The following is a 22,202-nucleotide window of genomic DNA, read 5'->3' on the forward strand; positions in this document are numbered from 1 at the left end:
ATTACCACATCTCCAACATTTTGGCTGAAAATTTGGATACATGCAAGACAATTTTTGGGGATCTACATGCCATCTATAAAACATTTTATAAAATTTTTCCCTTAAATTCTGTGCTTGGGTGAACTTGACATTTCTTACCCAAATTACCTCCCATGTATCTAACATAATTGGTTCTTGAATATTTTGTGCCCATTTAATCATACAATCTTTAACTAATTCTGTTTCCGAATCAAATTCTATCAAAACACTATAAATTCTCCTAATATGGGCTCTACTTTGATCTTTAATCTGCTTTATCAAGTTCACATCTTCCAAAGTTAAACGAAGCTTTTGGTCTATATGCCACCTCTCCACCAACTATAAAAACTAGGACTGGAGAATATTATCTTGTTTCAAATCATCCAATAATTTAAATTGCCAGTCCTGTCCTCTTGCAATAAGCAAATCCTTATAAACAATCCCTTTCAGTTTAACTCCTCTTGTAATTCCTTGTATTGCATGTTCCGGAATAGACCAAATTGGAATTTTAACATTTAATTTATAATAATACTTTTTCCAAACTCTCAAAAGTGCACTTCTTATAATATGAGACTTAAAAACTTGATCAACCTTCTTATCAAAAAATAAATAAGCATGCCATCCATAAAATAAATCCCAACCTTCCAGAAACAATATGTCTCTATTAGTTAAATTAATCCAATCATCAATCCAAGTTAGAACCACCGCATCATAATATAATTTTAAATTTGGGGCTTTAAGTCCCCCTCTTTCCCGTGCATCTTGCATAATTTTAAATTTAACCCTCAGCTTTTTCCCCTGCCAGATAAATGATAATTATGGAGAAACGGTAAGTAGGTTTAAATTCAGGAAAAAATTTTATCCATAGTAAACTTTGTTTTTCTCCTTAAATCCTTCTTATAAGTAAAATTGGTGACTTTAAGAGGGATTGTTTCTATTAACATTGAAAAAGGTGAGGAGATTTAGGAAAACTATTTTTATCCATAACTTATCATAATTATTTTTATACAATTTGACATTAGAGGCTGTAATATAAACACCCAAATATTTCACCTTTTTCACTATTTCAAAACCAGTTGAATTACTTAAAGTCTCTTTATCTTTCATTGACATATTTTTAGCTAATATTTTAGTCTTATTATTATTTACTTTAAATCCAAAAACTTTCCCATACTGAGTCAAAATCTGTGTCAGATTTCTTGCTGAATCAATCGGTTGGGATAGAGTGAAAACCAGATCATCAGCAAACGCTCTAAGCTTATAGTCATTCTTGTCCAAAGTTATTCCTTTTATAACCGATGATTCTCGAACCTTGATTAATAAAATCTCCAAAGTCAAAACAAATAATAGAGGTGATAGTGGACATCCTTGTCTCATACCTTTCTCAATTTTAAATGAGTCTGTCAATCCTCCATTTACTACCACTTGTGCTGATTGTAATTGGTAAATAGCCTTTAACACTGACAAAAATCTGTCTCCAAAATTCATTCTCTCCACCACTCGTAACAAAAATTGCCAATCCAGTTTATCAAACACCTTTTCAGCATCCAGAAATATAAAAGCCGCTGGAATTTGATTATTTTTGTCCAAATATTCAAGCAAGTTTACAATTTGTCTAACATTATTCTTCATGTATCTGCCAGTTATAAATCCAGATTGGTCTACATGTATAATCCGTTTCAATACTTGCATTAATCTATTAGCTAAAATTTTTGCAAAAATTTTATAATCCGTATTCAATAAAGATATTGGCCTATAACTTTTGGGCTGAGTCAAATCTTGATCCTCCTTCGGTATAAGTGATATAAATGCAGACCTCCACGATGGTGGTACATCTAATCCAGACAATATACTATTAAAAAGACATCTCAAAGGTTCTAACATTTATTCCGATAACATTTTATAATATATTGCAGTTAACCCATCTGTACCAGGAGCCTTGACAACCTTTAACTGTTTAATTGCCTCTATAATCTCATCCAACACAATCGGACAATTCATCATTCCTTGTTGTTCATCTGAAAGTCTAAAAAAATTTGCTTGTTGCAAATACCTATCTATTTCAAAAGATTGTATATTCTCCGAGGCATATAATTTTGAAAAATATTCCAGAAAGGCCTTTTTAATCAAGTCTTGTTGAAAAACTTCTTTACCTTTATAATTTATTTTCTCTATAACTCTTTGTTTTTGTTTCTTTCACAATTGGTAAGCCAACCACCTTCCAGGTTTATCTGCATTACAAAATGTGTTATATTTCATATATCTCAAGTTCACTGCAGTCTGATCAGCCAGTAACATCTTAAATTGTTCCTTCAACATTGCAATAGATACCTTTAAATTATTATCCATTGGATTTAAGGAGAAAGCTTTTTCTTTCATTTTTATCTCTTGCTCCAAATCCCTATACTTTTGTAACTGCTTTCGCCTATGACGACATAAGTAACTTTAATCTCGTGGAGAGTATTTTCGGAATGATCGCAGGGTGTGGTAACTGTATCTTCACGGGAATAAGTACAAGTCGCATTTTTTCAGAAAATTTATTAGAAATTCATAGACGTGCAATCTAAGTACAAAATTATTTAAAAGTAAGTCAGAGGTTCAGGAAAATGAAGGAGGAAGTCAACTCTCAAGCATCCACACAGGGCTATGATCTGATAAAATCCTAGAAAAAATCTTCACTTTCTTAACCCTGGGGAGTAAATCATTAGTAATCAAAATGAAGTCAATTCTAGAATGAGAATGATGTCTATCTGAAAAATAAGTGAAATCACTTTCTCCTATATTCCGATCTCGCCAAATGTCTCTTAACTCCAAATCCTCTTGTAATGCAAAAAAACTTTTAAGCGTTCTGGCATCTTTTTTTGATGGTTTTTTTTCAACTTTTGCATGAGCTGTGCTACTCCGCCTATTGGCTTTCGAAAGCCAATAGGAATTGCCGCTGAGCGCGCCAAAACACCCGGCTGGCAAACTTTGCACATGCAAGTTGTCTGCAGCGAAGGCAAATTGGCAGGAACTTTGCACCCCTCCCTGCTACCCAACTACACCATCTCCTAGTTAGTCCCAAAGATACCTGGAGGAGACTGGAGCAGTAAGTTTCTCTTGATCTTCGGCTCTGCTAGGGCAATAATGGCTGCAGGCACAAGAAGCAGGGGCGGCGGGGGTGCTGCGGATGGGTGTGTGAGGGGCGGCAGCGGCTGGCTGCCCCCAGTACTGTGGGAGCCGCGGGGCCCTCTCTACATGGGGCTGCGCAGGGTGGGCTGTGGTGCGGGCGGGGCGGTTGCAGGTGGGGTGTGTTGATTGTGGGCTGCCCCCGGGGCTGGAGCCAGTGCAGCTGGTGCTTTGGGAGTCACAGGACCTGCTCTACATGGCGGGGCAGCGGTGCTGGTGGGGCAGCTGTGGGCGGGGGTGCGGCGGGCGGTTGGCTTTCCATTCGCCGGGCCAGCTTTTATGATTTTTTTTCTTCAATTTATTTGTGTCCTCCTTTTCATTGTAAAAAAGTTGGTCACCTTATAAGCAACCCATCCAGCAAAGCTGACACACATAAGATAAAGATTGCACCCAGTAAGTCTGGCATACTGTAGATAAGAAGGGAGAAAGCAGAATTACCTAAACATGTTCTCATTTGAGTGTTATTTAAAGATATTGTATGTTCTTGGGTGGGTTAGGACATTGGGTGTTGTCCTTGCTATCCTTTCCTGACTCTGAATCCAGGATTACAAGTGACCAAAGAGAGAGAAGCCTTCTATATGTATTCACAATTAATACTGTCCCCTAATTCCTGGTCATCAATCTTTTTGTGTAATTTTTTTTTTAAATGAACTTATGATTTATGGTTTTATGCTTAGACATGATAGATTGTAGAAAAAAGAGAGGCATGATGCAACTTTAGAAAGTTTAAAATATAATTGTAATAACTGCTGTGAAGAATATCAGAAGTCACTTCTTTATATTTTTCTTTTTCCTACTTTCTTCTACACTTTTTCTTATTGCACATTTACCTTTTTCTCTTATCCTTCTGTTCTGTTTTAGTTTGTATCATTTCTTATTATTGCTGTTGAAACGTTCAATAAAAAATATTTTTTTTTTAAAAAAAGAGAAGATCCTTCACAACTCTCCTCTTCTTTTATGGTGACTGTCATGTTGCAGGCATGAAGGGAGGGGATGGAGAAAGGGAGTGGTGGGGGTGGAAGAGACCATATATAGCATTTGCTCAAGCCTATATTTGGCCAGAGTTTGCTCCATTTGTGAAACTGAGGAGAAACAAGACGCACAACTTCTAAGACAAGGTATGTTTATTCTAACGATTTAATTTCAAAGTGATGTTAATTACTGTAAAAATATTTTGCATGATTGCTTGAACTGGTGCTTGAGAACAGTTGAGCTCAGAGGAAATATTTTATGAGCAGGCTGTAATAAATTGTTGAAAGCATTTTCAGGAAGTCTCAATATACATACCATAATTGACCCAGGAATTGTGAAATCCAATGAGTTTCATGTACATTTTTTTCTGCTAGTTTGTGTAAGACCAAAGAGATAGCATGCTTAGTTGTTGTTTTTAAAGTTGCATGCTTTTTTTTAAAAAAAAAAAAATTGAATCCCTGAGTGTTCTGGATATTACTAGAACATTGACAAGGTTCTTTTCTTAGCTTTTTTTTGTCATCAATGTAAGAGAATTTTTTTGGAGTATTTTTGTGATATTAGCTTGCATCTATTTTTCTACACTTTTGTTTCCTGTGATAGCACGATCAGTTTAGTGTAGAGATGGCTTGTTCGCATTAACTTTTTTTCCTCTTTGCATCCTTTATGTAGGGGAGGCATCAGTGAGATAGCTACAATGTCAGAACAAACGGCCACTGAGAATAAGAAAACTCCCGCTGGTTTGAGTGGGCGAAGAGCTGTCCCACCCAATGTTTCCAATGCAGAAGAAGATGAAGTACCTGAAGTAGAGACAATTGGTGTGATGCCAAGGGTATTTAATAGACAAGGTATGACTAATCACACAATTTAGAACTAATCAGTACACCTGAGAGCTTTTTTTCACCTTCCCATCAGTCATACTGTTGCAAAATATTGAATTTCAGACAGAATTCAAGTCTGCGAAACCTGCTTTTTCTCTTAGCGATTAGCAAATTGCAGAATATTGCAATAGGCTAGGAAATACATAGGATATTCCCTTGCAATACTGTAGTTAATCCTGCGTGCTTGCTACTAATCTCTCTTTTTTTTGGTTCTGAAAGGTTCTTGGGATTGTTGGGACAGGACAGTAGATGCATCAGGTTCAGATAGAAAAAAACAGTCTTTTAAATATTCTGATCACAAACTATTCAGAACATTCAAGCTCATCACCAGCACTTTAATACCAGAAATAAAATAGAAGCTAGTGTATCTGTTTTGTTATGGAATCATTTGCCTCTATTTATAATTCCTACTAGCAAATGGGCCACAGCATTCCAGAATAAGTGTGGGGGTTTTAATGCTTTTCAAAAGTAATCATGTATGGACTCAATTGCACTAATTCTGATATGATAAGTTAAGGTAACTAAGGCTAGATCAATCTTTTTCAAGAGTAACATAGTGAGTTTAACTGTCATCGAATGAGAAAACTGGAAATATGATTGAGCTAGATTGTGTTTTATGGCATCTTCCTGCTATTTACATATTTAAAACTTCCTGTAACTGCACATACATAGACTTACTCAGTGTTTTTTTTTTTTTGAAGAAAAAAAAGGTGCCAGAACTCACACACGACATACAACCCGCCTTGCCTACCCTACAAGGTTCCATCCAAAAAAGGTGCCGGAGCTCTGTTCTGAATGTTCTATGACAAAAAAAGCCCTGAACTTACTAAAATGCACTTTGTAAAATGTATAGTATGGAGCCTACCGGCATGCATGTATGCATACAGAAACACAAACACTCACGGAAATTCTTGTGAAAACTTGTGAGTAATCAGGATCTGTAGGAACGAGGTAAAACAGAGAGAAGAGGTAAAGACAGAAAATGGAGGGATAAGGTTACAAGATTAACTGATTATACTATATAGGTAATACAGGTCTGAGACCAATCATCTATCCTCTCTCCCAACTGCCCGGAGTAGCAAATGAAATGGAAAATTAACATGGCAATAGACCTAGTAGCATGCTATTTGGAGACATGTAGCAATATGACCTTTGTCCACTGGCAACAGCAATAAAATGGAATGATAGGTACCAGTTGGAAGGAATTGGACTTAAGAATTGGAGCTAAGTGATCCAGGTCAAGAACATAGCTAAGGAGCACTTGAAAATGCAGCAAAGCCAGGAGGTTGGAAAGATAAAAGTTAAGCCCAATCTTGAAGATCCTTATGGCCCTTTTATCTAGGGGAGGTTAATGAACCAGGCTCAATGACTGGGGTCAATCCAAAGACTGACGATATTTCCCTACCAGGAAAGTACTTCAGGCAATAATATAAATGGTACTGACAGATTTGAGTCAGGCTTCTTGGAGATGCTTAAGAATCACATTAACAAATTTTTTCATTTAGAGCACCTCAGAAACACTGCTTTTTTGGGGGGGGGTAGTTAGTTATTTTTTGGGTAGTTAGTTATTTCATTAGAATCTCTCTCACATCATCTCATGACTCCTGTTATTTTGTATCCCCAGAAGGTTCCAACATAATTTTAGTTGTTTAGGTCTCTATATCTTTACCTTGAAAGTCCTTGATAGATTCATGATTGTGATCGCTAGTGAAAACCATTCATATTTATGCTTCTTTTAAAATAAACTTGAGATTGAAGATATGCTACCTAAAATTAAACAATGATACATAATAATAGACAAGGTTATATCCGAACTTTGGCTTTTCCATACAGTATCCAAAGCTAAGGTTATATAGTAAATAAACTTGCTATTTAATAAATTCATATTTAATTAACATTATTTTTTTAAAAATAGCATCAAAGCCTGATTGCAGTGTTTTTAGAGGAATGGTTTCTGCTTTTGGGGGGGGGGGTCTATCTGAGAGAAAAATAGAGCTCTACAGTATTTGAATTGGGAATAATTTTTAATCGATGCCAACATACTGCAAAGAGCCTATTATTTCTTTAAACTTGCTAAAATTGCCTAAAATGGTTTTTCAGTTTTAATGTCTTGGAAGAAGAAGCCTTCAAAATGAAATGTCAATTTGCTATTTCAATAAAGGGTTGAAGAACAGAAAAAGAGCCCCCACCTCCAAATAGAATTGTCGACCCTCCAAATTGCCCCATTCAATCTGTTTTCATTTGGCTTAAGGGACGGAAACACTGACTCTGATCAGTATTTCTCATCATTAATTTCTTCTATGTTTAATACCTTCAAACTTTCCTAAGTGCGCTTTGTGAATTTTCGCTGTGGTTTTTGTCCACTGTGTGCATGCGCATATGCATTGGCGGACACACATATACATTCAGAGATGATTTCAAGCGTGGCTATCATGCTGGTAGAAATCCCAGGAGGAGTTCCTCACATAAATTAACAACAATCTTGTCAGGGTGGTTGTAAATTGGCTGCTGCCATATGTACAAGAGAGTGAAGTGAGCAGATGGTCCTGGTATGAAGAAGTAGTGGGGGTGTAAATATTAAGGAGAATCTGCTGCCATGGAGATGGGGCCTCTCACAGGGAGTTGGTCCATAGGGAAAGCTGTGCTGAATGCATTCTTGATCTGCTCCAGGTTCTTTTGTCCAAGGAACCGGTTAACATGTCAAGGTCAGGTGGCTCATGGACTCCCAGGGACACAGTGCATGAGTTTTTTCTTAGAGCTATTGACACATTGTTAGGCACCAGTGAAAACAGATTACATGCTTTTCTAGAACTTTTGCTGGTGTTCTTCTGGGCAAATTTAGATGTTTAGGAATTGCTACCACTGAATTCAGCATTCGGTGTTGAATAATATTTCCCATTTCCCGCCTCCTCCATAAAAATATGACTTTTAATCCCTATAATGCGGATTGTATTTTTATTATAACATTTATTCCCCTTTGTTCCTTCAAAGGCCTCTACAACCAATCAGAAAATCTTTGTTTTTTAAAATGGATCAAGAATGACTGAAAAGTAAACAGTTTAAGACATCAGCAATTCAGTAGACTAAACGGCTGCTGAAAGTTGCAATTGTCTATAGTCCGCTTTTTCAAATTGTATTCCACTGAACCCTAGGATTCTGTAAGAACTTGACAGAGTTCAGTGGAAGATTAAGGGCAAAACCTCCCAAAACAACAGTTGGAATTCAGCCAATATTCTGTCAGTAGAGTTCTTGATCAAGAGTTCCTGGACTATTTCTGTGACCTGCAAAGTTTAAAAAACCCTGGTCAATAGGATAAAGAACTTTGGACATTAGTCCCACAGATAGAAGTCATCATGTTGAGTTCAATGCTGTTTCAGCCTTCTTATAGAACCTGCTAATCAATACGGGTATGTAGAGAAGCAGAAGGTTAATGTAGATCCTTGTAGGCCTCTACTGATGTGTTGGCTGGATTCCTGAAGTAGAAAGACATGGAAGATTGAGGCAGGAGGGGAAGAAAGTCTTTATGTGTAGTTCAGTTTTTTGGATCCAGTTCAGTCCTCATGCTTCTGCTCGAATGTATGAAGGGGATTTCCATCAATAATCCTTGTTTCAAGAATTCTTACCTCTTGACCATAGGACAAATGTCTTGATAAGATGACATTTTCAAATTTAATAGAAAGGAGAAATATTTCGTATTCTAAAATATCATAGCTTACTTTTTCTGTAATTGGATAGTGCTCATAGATCAGAGTGAACATTCTCCTTAGAAAGAACATAGCAGAAGGCAAAAATTATTTTTCCTGCAGCACTCTAGGTCAGCAGGGTTTCTTGTGGCAACTAATGGATCCATGCTCAGAGCAACCAGGGTCACTTGGCTAATTAGTTCCTAAAATATTGCTTGTTGAAAAAAAAGAAGCCCTTAGCACTCTTCCCTGCATTATTGTGAAACTCATGAACAGTGGAAGGCAGATTAATCATTACATTTTGAGGTTATGTGATGAAAGTTCTCGGATGCGGTCCTCAGTGTGACATGAAAATAAGCAGAAGTATTTGTGGTTTGTTTGCAATATCAGCAGAAGTATTAAGAAAATTGTAAGCCTTGGAGCACCAATTCTGTTTCAGATAAGAAAAGACAAATATAAGAGAATAAGAATAATCTGCTGGATCAGACCAATACCCACCTTCATCCAGCATTAATAAAAATGATGCTAGCAGTAAGATTACAAAACCAAGTAGGTGGTACATCTACATAAAGTAATTTTGCTTCTGCAACAGCCCAGAACTTCAGATACCTCCGTAGTGCTCATAAGTAGGTGATAGAAACATTCTCCTGTTCAATTGTTCTCCTGAAACTGAATTTGGGAGGTGCATTGCTCATAACCCTAAGATAATATTGAATGTCCAAGATTAGTAGTCCTGTACAGAATTGTCCATAAATCTATCCAACTCCCCCTTTTAAAATAATCCAAATTAGCAGCCAGCACTACCTCTGTTGATAATGTATCACAGAAGTTGCTACTGCCTTTTCTTATTTGTGCTCTAGAACTCTTTCTAATCAACTTTATTGGATGACTGCTGATCCTTGCATTTTGAGGACAGAGAAGTTCACTTTGTCCCTGTCACATATAAGTTTATGCACTTCAGTCATGGCTCTACCACCATTTTCCCCACCTAAGAGTCCCAGACATTCTAGCATTTTCTCATAGTAAAGGAACTTGAACTTCCTGATAACGTTGGTTGCCCTCTGTAATTTTTCCAGCTGCTTTATATCCTTCTTCCAACAATAATGACATGCAGTTGCTCAATAGATTTATATAAGGACATTATAGATGCAGATACACAATAGAGATGATTAAATTCATTACAATGTTGGCAGCTTTATTTCCATTCCCCTTCCTCGTGATTCCTAGGATGGAACTGGCTGCACCCTGAATTGTCACTGAAATCTCCTTATGATCCCCCAAATCTTTGAGATATTAGTTATAAACAATATATAAACCATCAGAGCTTGGGAAAGGGGGGGTTCAACAGCTTTACATTCACTTCTATTAAATTTCATTTGCAATTTGGTTGGCCAATGATCCAGTTACAATAGATTCTTCTGGAGCGCTTCTAGCCACATTTGGTTTTTACTGCATCAGCAGTGTGCTATCCTCCACAAATTTGGCTGGCTCACTACTTATGACTAAGTCAAGAATATCTACAAGCAACTTTAAGCAGGATCCCAAGATAAATCCCTGAAGCACATCATTTCTTACTTCTCTCTTTTGAGAAAGGAGTATTCCTAATCTTTGCTTTCTTATTTTTCAGCCAGATCTGTTTCTCTAGAATGCCACTATGTGTTCATATCTACAGCATTTTGCATTTTTACCCACACACAGAGACTCCCTTCACCCTCTCCCACTATATCTCACAAGTGAACTGCAAAAATCTAGAGGACCAGATGACAGCAAAGAGATACAGAAAACTTCGTCTCCTGCCACCTGGTGTTCTTCTAGATTTATGCAGCCTGAGAAGCATCATGTGAGAGAGACTTGGGATGCTGTGTGGGGGTGGGGGTGGTGGGGGGGGCTGCTTTCTAGACATAAAATCCTAGGGCTGTACCTGGTATTCCTTCTCCTGTAGCATTGCTATGTATTTTCAAGTATAAGTCAGAGTGTAGCCTTGGTATTAGCAACTGAGGTTTTAAATTGGAGAGATTTTGGCATAATTGAGGATTACTAGGCTTCAGGAAAATGAAGGGCTCCTCTCTCTTGAGATTTGGTTCATATACTACTTGAGGCAGCAGAACACAGCTTAAATTACATTTTGGCAGGGTGGAAATATCTACTGGGAATATGTGTTATAAAACCCAAACCAGCTTGCAACATGGCTTTATTAGAATGATACTAGGTGATTAATCCTACTGCCATGACATTCTTTAGTCTGTCTAAAGACGAGCCTTATTAAAGTCTTTTGCAATGGCCAATGGCATAAAGAGCGGTATATTTTCTTAGAGTAACCACAGGACTCTGCTTCGACATTACAATAAGGGCGCTCAGCTGTTGAATTAAAATTTAATTTGGAAGTGGTAGGATTGCCTCCGGGCTGCATTATCTGTCTTCAAAGGGTCTGCATCATTGATGAGGCTTCCTTTAAGGTCAAAAGTGGGGTGTTCTGTAGTTGGGAATGGGAAAAGCTGAGAAGAGCTGCTAATAAGGACTGCAACAGTATAATTGCTGCATGTGCTTTAAATATACAGCAGCTCCTATAGTTTTTAAGAATCCTTGCTCCCTTCCCCAGTCCCAGATGTATTTTGTTTGTGCTTGTTGCTGTGGAAAACAGGCCTGGCAAAATTTGTGTCCAATAAAAGAGAATATATGTAGCTCAGGGTTGAACTGTGGGGTCCTTGGTACTCTCTGAGCTTGGTTGTTGACTTGCAGACATTTCATTACTTGACTAGATAACATTATGTTAACATAAGAGCACCAAGGACTTCATAAAAACATGTGTGTACAATTTCACATGTATTCGCTGGCCAAAGTTGCAAAATTGGTTGCATAGTTTTGCTCGGTCCCACCCTGTGTCATGAGGTTTAGAAATTTGCTACATCATTCATTCTTCAAAATAAAACTTCAGGTCTCATGATTTCTTCCAAAATCACAAGAATATTTGTCAACTGTGTGTCTAAATAAAAAGCCGATGAAACTGAGAGGTTTTTGTTTAAAACAGAATTTTGGAAGCTTGCTAACATTAAATTAAAAGCCTGATATGAACATTCATTAAACCAGAAAACATTTTGAAGAATGTGGGGTCTAGAGCCATCTTAATAAATAAAATATCCATTTCAAGCCAGGTTCATATTTTCAGCCAAATAAAAATGAATATCCCAATAGAGGTTAATGTATATCATGTTTGAATGCTGGAAGTCTCTTAAAAGGATACCAAGAAGAAAAGTAATGTTCACTCTTCCAAGTCACAGGGCCTGACACAACATCCAAACAACTTAAACAGTCATAATAAATATGATTATTGAATGATGTTTTTAAATATTAAATACAGTGGAAAAGTAACCTCTTTTTCAAATACGTAGAAACATATATTATAGATTGTAAGAAACTGAGCACTGCTGGAATTCTTAATTTATACTGGTATTTCAATCAAATATATTATCTGAGATGCTCACTTTGTCCTATAGTAAACGGGAGTGAATACATAGTGCATTGCTAAGCTCAGCTCAATTTAGTTTTGATTGTTTATGACATAGATCTTCACAATGTAGCAAGCATAATATATTAGTTGAATATGAAAAATAAATAAGTTAAAATAAAAGTAGCAAGTCCAAAAGTGACAAATTCAAAGCTAAATATAATACCCCATAACACTGATTTCCTGACATTTAATTTGATTACTTCAATCAACGATAGAGAAAAAAAATATAATCATAACACTTAACTGTTAGAGATTTTTAATGAAGTTTTAACATCAACTTTATAAAATCTGGCATGTCCCTTGGCTCCAACTATTTAAAATGTAGGAAGTTATCACAAAATTGGGAGCTAAATTGGCTTGTTTATTCCTTAACAAGTCAGCCAGATGTGAGAGTGGGATTTTTTTTGTGCCTGAAAACAAAGGGTAGTTTAGGAAATAACAGGGAAGATCCTGTTTGTCTTATCTAAAATGATAAAAGCATAGATTTTAAAGTATGTCAATCTTTCCTCACAAGGTAGTTACTCTTACTTTCCCTCAGATATTTGAGAAAAAGTCTTTACCTCATAATCCAATGTTCTGTTCAAATGCAGAGAAATTGCTGACTGACATAAGAATGAATTTTCTGTGAAATACATTTAAGCAAATGGAATTAAATGTGGGGAAATGGCTGTCTAGCTTTAAAAAGTGATGTTTTCTATCTCTGTTTACTTGAAGATATTCTGGAAGTCCAAGCAGTCAATGTATTCAGCCGTGAATATGAAATTAATAAGAAGGAGCATCACACAGACAAATATTACAACTTAAAACTGATTGTGCGCAGAGGACAGTCTTACCATGTACAGATTACATTCAATCGTGCATACAATCCAGAGAAGGACCAATTCTGGCTTGAATATCTTATAGGTAAGTGCCAACTAGTGCCTGTTCTTGTATTTCTCACTCTTTTTATCTTGGAAAAGCATCATAGGTAATAGTGGAAACTGTAAAACATTGAAAGGGCCATTTCATCGTGCAAATGCTGCAGATATATATTTTGTCAAAACATCGAGATTGGTATTTAAATGTCTCTCCCTTGTCCCTGTGAACATCCATGACACACAAGTGAATTGAGGGGGAAAATGGGCTAAGGCAGGAGTCTTCAAACTTGGCCCTTTTATGACTTGTGGACTTCAACTCCCAGAATTCCTCAGGCAGAGTGCCTGGCTGAGGAATTCTGGGAGTTGAAGTCCACAAGTCATAAAAGGGCCAAGTTTGAAGACCCCTGGGCTAAGGGAATGTAGGAACATGTAACTACGGTATGTTTTAAAGCATGGACATGATAGCATGGTATTTGCTAGTTGGAGACTGCATATGTGTCTATAGCTATACATATTTACTACACTATTTGTGTCTTTTTATTTCTGCAATGGTTCCATCGTAGCAGAAGAATCACATTTTGTAAATTATGGAGTTTTGATAAATTTTGGTAATGCAGTTTTGGGGAAGGCACCTCCAAGAGTAATAAACAAAAAAACAACGGTGGTACATGCAGTTTACAGGCTGCAAGCTGAAAAACTTGATTTGGGGTATCTCTTAAATCAGTGCCTTTTAAAGGGCTCCCCAAGACCCTCCCAGGGATTCATGAAATCAAAATTATTTGCCAGAGATTGAACATGTATGCAAACATTCTCATTATAATTTATTTGTTAAAAATATAATCTTTTTAAATTAAAAATATTTATGTTAATATGTAATATTAACTGAGAAACCCAGAGCAGGGTGGAGCCCATTAAATGGCTGATATGAGTGTGTGTTGCCGCCGGGGTGGGGTGTGTGTGATTATTTTATTATTATTTTACTATTTTTATTTTTTATTATTTTTCTTTTATATTGTGTTTTTATTTCCCGTAAGCCGCCTTGAGTTGCTGTGAGCAAGTAGATGGCAATATACATTTTCCAAATGAAATAAATAAATAAATATGTTTAATATTGTTATTTTCACATTATTCAATAAATAGATATCCTATGCGTGCATCGATTTTAATTTTTAATATGGTGAATATTGATAACATATAAGCTATAACAAATGAAAACTCTCTGGAGTCCTCCATAATTTTTAAAAGTGGGAAATGGAAAAGCAAAATTTTAATAAATTTTAAGAAATACTGTCTCAGATGTTCAATGTATGAGCTTGTTACAAAGTAAATCAAAGCAAAACAAAAAGCACACCCCTCCCTCATACATTTTTTCCAAGCTTGCGGAGTATCAGAATATTTCTAATATTCAACTGAAGTCTGCCTTCCTGTAATTTAAATTAATTCTTTTGTCCCCTGCACTGTAGAATTATGTTTTGCCTATCTTTTGAGGATGATACTATCTGAAGTATCTTTCAAGTAGCACAGCGGTGTTATCAAACCCCGTAAATAAAATAGTCTAAGACAAGCCTTCAACTGGGCTGCAGAATTCCTGATGACCGCCACATGGAAGCAAAGAAATAGAATTTTCTTCACACAGCAATACCTCAAAGATATTGCGGGTTGGTTTGAGACCCCCACAACAAAACAAATGTTGCAATAGAGCAAGTCACACCAATTTTTTTTGGGCTTCCCAGTGCACATAAAAGTTATATTTACGCATGGACTATTAAATGAGCAATAGCACTATGCTTAAAAAAATACCAGTGTACATGCCTTAATTAAAAAAAACACTTTATTGCTAAAAATGCTAATCATCCTCTGAGCCTCACCAAAGTATAATCTTTTTATTGGTAGAGGGTCTTGTAAAAAAACTCACAGTATCTGTGAAATGCAATAAAATGAGGTATGCCTGTATTCCTTTGCTGCCATCTGGTGATTGTAAAATATCTGGGGGCCTAGCTATGACACACCTAATCTCTCTCCCCTTGTTGCTTCATGTTCAGAAAAGAGGAGGAAAGAACAGCCAACAGCAATTGCTGGGTAAGCTGTTCGAGTCTTCAAAGTCACACGGTACATGCTAAGAGAACTTGGTTGTCACAGAAACAGTAAATGCTGATTCACTGCATTGTTCTCAAGATGTTTTGAGAACAAACTCTCCATTGATCTACTCTACAGATCAATGAAAGACTGCAACCATTTAAAGCAGCCATTGTCAACCTTTTCGCCCTGGAGGAACCCCACCATAAAGATAGCAAAAATACAAAAACTTCACAATACAGTTCACTTCTAACGGACACAATCCATGTTTTACAAAGTGGCATGCTGGCAACTAAAAATTCTCCAAAGATTGAATGGTAGCATTGTGTGGCATGGGAATTTTTTTAAAAAAATGATTTTTGTTTCCAATCGCAATCTCTTGGAAGCCTAGTTGAGCAAGGCTGCTCTAGAGCTTCCTTTTTCCCTTTTTTGAAGATATGGGAGGCAATGCTTGCATCCTGTCATCTGGCCCATCATCTGTTTTCTAGACCTTCTCAAAGACAACAAAGAAAAGTTTGATCAAATGAATAGCACAGTCCTTCATTATCCTAGGACGCAATTAATCTGACCCTGGAGATTTAAACATGCTCTCCAACCACCTTTTTTTTTGGTCAGCTTCAGGCTTCAGTCCCTCCCTTTTAATCTGCTCTTCACAATTGCTTATTGGAATCCATATCTCTCGGAAAGGATTGTGAGTTGTTCCTCATTGTCTCCTACTTGCAGCACAAAAGTGCCTCAATAAAATGCTTTTCTTCAGCCCTGCTCCTTTGGTCTCATCCCCAGCCAATTTAAAGCCATCCTTTTCGGTTTTAGTTTTAAAGTAGTATTTGCTTTCTTTCCAACACAAGTTTTGTCATGGCTCTGACATTGTCCACCAACAAAGTGGTTAGGATCTGCTCCTCTCTTAATTGACTGAAACCTCTTTTCCCTGGTCATCATGAACTGCTCTGCCATTTCGTTTCAGGGTGAAGGAGAAATTGGACACTAGGCTTTCACAAAGGTGTCTGCCCCCGTAATGTTTGACTACCGCAAGTGCTTGTTGGTGTTGTACAACCTCCTTATGTGTACAATTGTACCTGTATTTGAAGAGAGTACTAGTCCTGTGCTGCACAAATATTTGATTTAAACTGGGAAAGAGAGCATGGTCTGTCAGAAGCTTGTAGCTAGTTCTGTCACCACTAGATATATTACATGTTTCTGCTGCTTGTGGTGAAAAGAAGTTCCACATGGGTGCAGTTTTCCCATGTCTTAGTTCAGGGGTCTCCAAACCTGACAACTTTAAGACTTGTGTACTTCAACTCCCAGAATTCCTCAGCCAGCCATGCTGGCTAGGGAATTCTAGGATTTGAAGTCCACAAGTCTTAAAGCTGCCGAATTTGGAGACCCTTGTCTAAGTTAATGATTGTCAAAATAAATCACCCTTTCTGAGTTATGAATAACGGAGGCTGAAATGTGCTTAATTCCGTGTGCCTACTTCTTCTCATCTCCCCTGCATTTGCAGAAAGGAGAAACGGTAGCAGGAATTATACAAGTTAGAGTCATAGGTAAACCTGTTTCTGCTATATAAAAAAATATAATATGCAAATATGCATCATGCATGCAAATCTGTATTTCTGAATAAGTTGCATTTACATTTTATATTTTGAAGTAGTTATTTATTTATTTATTGTATGCGTGAATACCCAGAAAAGTGATGAATTATTGATGACTAATTGGGTATTCACCATTTTGTAAAGTAAATATTATTTATGGACTAATGGTCCTATTAACAGCCCGTATGGTGATTGTTGGTGGTACACTGGGGGACTATGACTTCTATTCCTGCCTAGGACACAAAGCCAGTTGGGTGACTGGGGAGTCATTCTCATGCATCCAGTCAAATTGCATGGCAGTTGTTAGGAATCAAGACTGAATTGAAGGTTAAAGCCATCCTACTGTTAGGATTAACCACTTTGTATAATTTTGTATGTTAACTTTTTAGCTATCCAAATGCCTTTAGAGCAGTGGTCCCCAATCTTTCTGGCACCAGGGACCGGTTTTGTGAAAAACAATTTTTCCATGGACTGTGGGGGGGATGTTTCATGTGCAACCTAGATCCTGTGCATGAGCAGATGAAACTTTGCTCACTCGCCCGCATAATTGCGTGGCCTGGTTCCTACAACCAAGGGGCTGGGGACCCCTGCTTTAGAAACTTTCTCAAGCAGGGCACAAAGAAATGACATTTCTCTAATCTGTTTGTAGAATCTGCTAGAATCATTATGCTGACACTGATGAAGGAAATTCCATTTAACAGTCATGAGTAAGAGCCATTTATATTTCTGCTCTCCATGAATTAGTCTGATATATTCATGGCTACATTTTATGGGAGTCATTAGCATGTATTCATAGCAATTTATGATGCTTTCTCTAAAGTTTTTCCCCAGACTGAATTGATCATTTGTTGATTACTTAACATGTGATTCGTAGCTGAATGAAAGAGCTGGCTCTTTTTGAGAAGCAACTGTGCTATATTTAATTGGGTGCTATAAAGGCTCTGTGTGTGTTTCCAATACTTCTTTCACTTCTGCAAATAATCAGGTTAATGTAATGCTGATGAAAATTCACGGAAGAACTTGCATAATGGTTGAAATAGATTGGTCAGTTTGTTTCCAACCTAACTTGTTTTCACATGTGTTTATTCATAATTCAATTTCATCTTGTTTGCACATTAATGTGCATGAAAAAACAAATTGTGCACTCTCTCTATATTTACATACACTGTATATATATATAAAGGTGAAAGATTTTTGCAGCTCGAAGAGAAATCAGGATACATAAAATGCATTCGTAAATATTTAATAATATTTTCAAATGTATTTTTCATGAAATACGTATTTCTAAATATATGTCACCTTCGCAGTTGTAAAGATATTTTAACATAAAATATACATCCGTAAGTACATTTTTTTCTTCTTTTTAAGCTGTGAATTATATCACAACATTTAGAAATCTGTGAAATCTTAAAGACTTTCCCAATGTGCAGATTCAGTTGTGATAGATTTAGATTAGGCCAGTTTGTATCAGAGTTCACACATTCTGGATCAGCAGGACAACATAGTTATCTACCATGATTTCCCCTGGATAGTCCCATGGGGCGCCCTCCAGATGCACGGCCATCAGCAGGCTGGATAAAGACATGATTGGATCTGTCACTCCACATACCTGGAAGGTATATAGCAGGGAAGGATCATCTATATCAAACTATATCAACCTTAAGGCAAACCTCTGCACACTCTAAATGAGTTACTGATGCTAATTTTTCTTCACAGCCCTTTTCCTGACCATTATAAACTCATCAAGAATTGGTTTTGAATTGACATTTAATTTATCTTTCTGGGCACTAGGTCCATTTGTGCATTTGAATTATTGATCTCCCCCTTTCTGTTGCTGCATATAATCATACGGCCATGTATTACATCTGCTATTTATAAATAGGACATATTTCAGTTTTACATTTAGTTTTGGCATAAAGACAGCTGTTTCCACAGTTTCTTCCCTTATTACTTTAGATTCCAGGGAATATTAAAGAGAAGGGTGGTACCCAGTTGTGTCTTAAGGAAAAATGAAGGAACACTCTTAGGTCTAGGGCAGGGGTAGGCAACCTTGGCTCTTTTATGACTCGTGGACTTCAACTTCCAGAATTCCTGAGTCAGCATAGCTGACTCAGGAATTCTGGGAGTTGAAGTCCACGAGTCATAAAAGAGCCAAGGTTGCCTACCCCTGGTCTAGGGACTGTGGGCTTTTCGTCCCTTGCAATTAATCCCAACCTAATCTTACCATGGCAACACCTTGTTTTTGCCATGTCCCCTTCCGCATAGAGTTGGCTTTCATCTTGTCCTCAGCCCATGAGTGACACAGGCTTAAGTTACGTGTACTACAAAAGTAACAGTTTCCCCCTTATTCCATCACCATCCCAGGAGAGTCACCAGCTACTTAAAAGGCTTTGTTATCTATTATCTTGAAAGAAAGTCAGGTGATTGGCAGTTTCTCAGGACAGAAACAGTAGCATTAGGATAGAGATTGGCAATGGGACAGCAATTTTTTGGCTGATTTGGTTTTCTGCTGACTCAAAGATGAGGGAGAATAAACCTAATAATACTGAGAAGTTGTCTACAGTAGTTCGTGCCCTGTTTCTCCCTAGTGCAAAATTATATTAATACAGAGTTTCATAATAAAATTTCTGATGAGACTCCTTCACTTTATTACCTCTTCCAGTTCAGGGTTGTGCTAGAATTTTGATTACCAAACCAAACCTGGTTTTGTCATTTTCATCACAAAAAGTTACACACTGCAGCAGTGTTTCTCAGCCTCAGCAGCTTTAAGATGTGTGGACCTCAACTCCAACATGCTGTCTGGGAGAATTCTGGGAAGTGAAGTCCATACATCTTAAAGTTGCCGAGATTGAGAAACACTGCACTTATGGTTGAGGGAAATAGAAGATATAATATAGTGCAGAAGACCCGAAACTGGAGGGTGTCAACTGCATTTGCCATTGCCTCCCTGCAGCTTCCTCTCTTCAACTTTGACAAAGCAAGTATGCATGGAAAAATTGATCTGGGAGTAAAGAGAAGAGTGCTTGGGGTCTCTTACAGAGCTATGAGCCATCTCCATCTGAAGCCACCTGCTTCTCTGCTGGAAGTTATACCTTCAGGTTTTTCAAATGCAAAGTTCTCAGGAGAAAGAGCGAATATATCGCTCCTCGCTACTGGAAAACTCACAGGTCTGTGGGTCTGATTCATGAGCTAATTTTTGATGCTGTGAACTCATGTTGCAGGACTTTGTTTGTGACACACATGAATGTGTATGCAGTTGCTGAAATGTGTTAATTGTGCAAGTTGAAGGCCTGAATTCATGGTCTCATGATATTGTTCTAGAGCACGAGTCATAAAAGAGCCAAGGTTGCCTACCCCTGTTCTAGAGGCATAAAGAGACCCTTTATTAGTTCAATAATATTATATATTTCAGCATCTGAATGAATTATGGCTATTGTGGGAGCCCCTCGGATTCCCTACATGGTATATATGATGACTTTAGTGGGTTTTTACATACAAGCAAAGCTCACTAATATTGGTGGTGATGTTTTCAAGAACTCTTCTCCATGAACACGCCTTTTCTGCACACTCACAGATATCTGAGACCAAGGAACAGAAATGTATACCTGGTGGTAGAGTTCAGATACTTTTCAGATCACCTATTCAAGTGAAATAATGAATAAAAAGGGATTGGTGTTATACACCTTGGATTCTGCAGACCCAGGGCTGTTATCTAGCCAGGTAGGTCTGATTCATGCAAACTGGTTGTTATAATTTTAGCCCTTCCTAGACATTTGTCATCCTGACTGGCTCAAGGTTGACTCAGCCTTCCATCCTTCTGAAGTCAGTAAAATGAGGACCCAGATTGTTGGGGGACAATAGGCTGGCATTGTAAACCAGTTAGAGAGGGTTGTAAAGCACTATGAAGTAGTATATAAATCTAAGTACTATTGCTATTTTCATGGATGGGGTGGGGCTTGCTGATTTCTGGTGCTCAGCTATGTGCATCTAGTACCATAACACCTCTGCTACTTCTTGCAGGAGAGGATAGTTTTTTTGCAGTGGGAGGCTAGCATAGTAGCTTGTATATAACCCAAGGCTTTTTGCTTTCGTTCCTATTTTCCAGGATATGCAAAGCAAAAGGTAGAGTTATCTGCAATGAGACATTAGTCCCTTTTTTTGCTATTGCTGTTAGTAATGTAATTGATGGGATAGAAAGTGATTTCCTTAGTTGTATATTTTGGCTAAGTGTATACTACTGCTCTACAGTACTAAAATACTATAGCTTTAATTGAGATTATCACTAATTTAAAAATTATACTTTTTACTGTACACTAGGGACAGAATTCATTTGTTATCACCTTCTTCATTGGCTCCCTTAGATCAGGGCTTTTCAATCAGTGGTACGGGTACCACTTGTGGTACATTGGCACCTGGCAGGTGGTACGCGACCATCCTAGAAAAGTGATAGCGGGGGAGAGGAATGAGCTGAACCGGTGGTAGCACCGCACAAGCCTGAGCGAGAGATGGCTGGAGCTCCAGGGCTGTCAGGGTTCAGCAGAAGTGCCAGGATCAGTGCCGCTTTCCAGCTGATTGGCGCTTTTTGGGGACTGTCAGGGCTCAGTGGAAGCGCCAGGATCAGCACCAGGCTCCAGCTGGAGCTCGGCACTGATCCTGGTGCTTCTGCTCAGCCCTGAAGAAGCACCAATCAGCTGGAATGTTGCAGCCTCTCCAGGGTCTTGTGATTTACATTCAGATGCTTGACAACTGATTCATATTTATGACGGTCACAGTGTCCCAGGGTCATGTGAAGTGACCAAAACCTGCTGCAACCATCCAGCAGATGGGGGGAATAAAAACCAAACACCCCCCACCCCACCCCCACTGCCAATCCTCAACAGAAATGCTCACAACAATGAAAACCTCGGACAGAAGGAAGAGCGCCGCCGGGCGGGCAGGCAGGTGTCTTGCTCGGCTGTGCCTTGGAGGGCACTTTTTTCAGTGCCATTGTAACTTCGAACAGTCACTAAGCAAACTGTTGTAAGTCGAGGACTACCTGTACTTTATCACTTTTTTCCTTTTTTTTTGTCATCACGTTTTTGACACCTTGCTAGGCGACTGGTGGTAATCGGATGTTGCCATATCCTAAAAGTGGTACAATGGGTGAAAAGGTTGAAAAGCCCTGCCTTAGATATTAAACTTCTACAGATTTGGAAGAGACTCATATCCATAGACTCCCAGACAGGATAATTCTGACAAATGAAATCAATGACATTTTAACTAGATATGTGTTATGTCCTGAGCCTGCTGAAGCATTCAGCAGGCTCAGAAATGTTGCAAAGGGTCCCGGGCAGACCGCAAACTGCCCGGGACCAGACTGGCTGTCTCCAGCCTTGCCCGCATGTGCAAGGCGGGAAACAGCCTCTGCAATGATTGGTTGATGCTGTCCTTTGCAAGGACATTATAAAAGG

At 38.0% G+C, this 22,202-nt stretch overlaps 1 protein-coding gene across 1 annotated transcript in view; it reads left to right on the plus strand.

Annotated features, from left to right (window-relative positions):
* Positions 1 to 4,289: 4,289 nt before the first annotated feature.
* F13A1 (coagulation factor XIII A chain) overlaps positions 4,290 to 22,202 on the plus strand; it is a 99,255-nt gene continuing 81,342 nt past the window's right edge. Inside the window, exons 1-3 of the mRNA XM_015810848.1 lie at positions 4,290 to 4,304; positions 4,828 to 5,003; positions 12,942 to 13,130. Of these exons, the coding sequence (XP_015666334.1) occupies positions 4,853 to 5,003; positions 12,942 to 13,130 (340 nt within the window). The 5' untranslated portion in view covers positions 4,290 to 4,304; positions 4,828 to 4,852. The remainder of the gene's footprint in view (positions 4,305 to 4,827; positions 5,004 to 12,941; positions 13,131 to 22,202) is intronic.

This window comes from Protobothrops mucrosquamatus, unplaced genomic scaffold, assembly GCF_001527695.2.
Source record: "Protobothrops mucrosquamatus isolate PMUCROS unplaced genomic scaffold, P.Mucros_1.0 scaffold23, whole genome shotgun sequence".
Lineage (NCBI taxonomy): Eukaryota > Metazoa > Chordata > Lepidosauria > Squamata > Viperidae > Protobothrops > Protobothrops mucrosquamatus.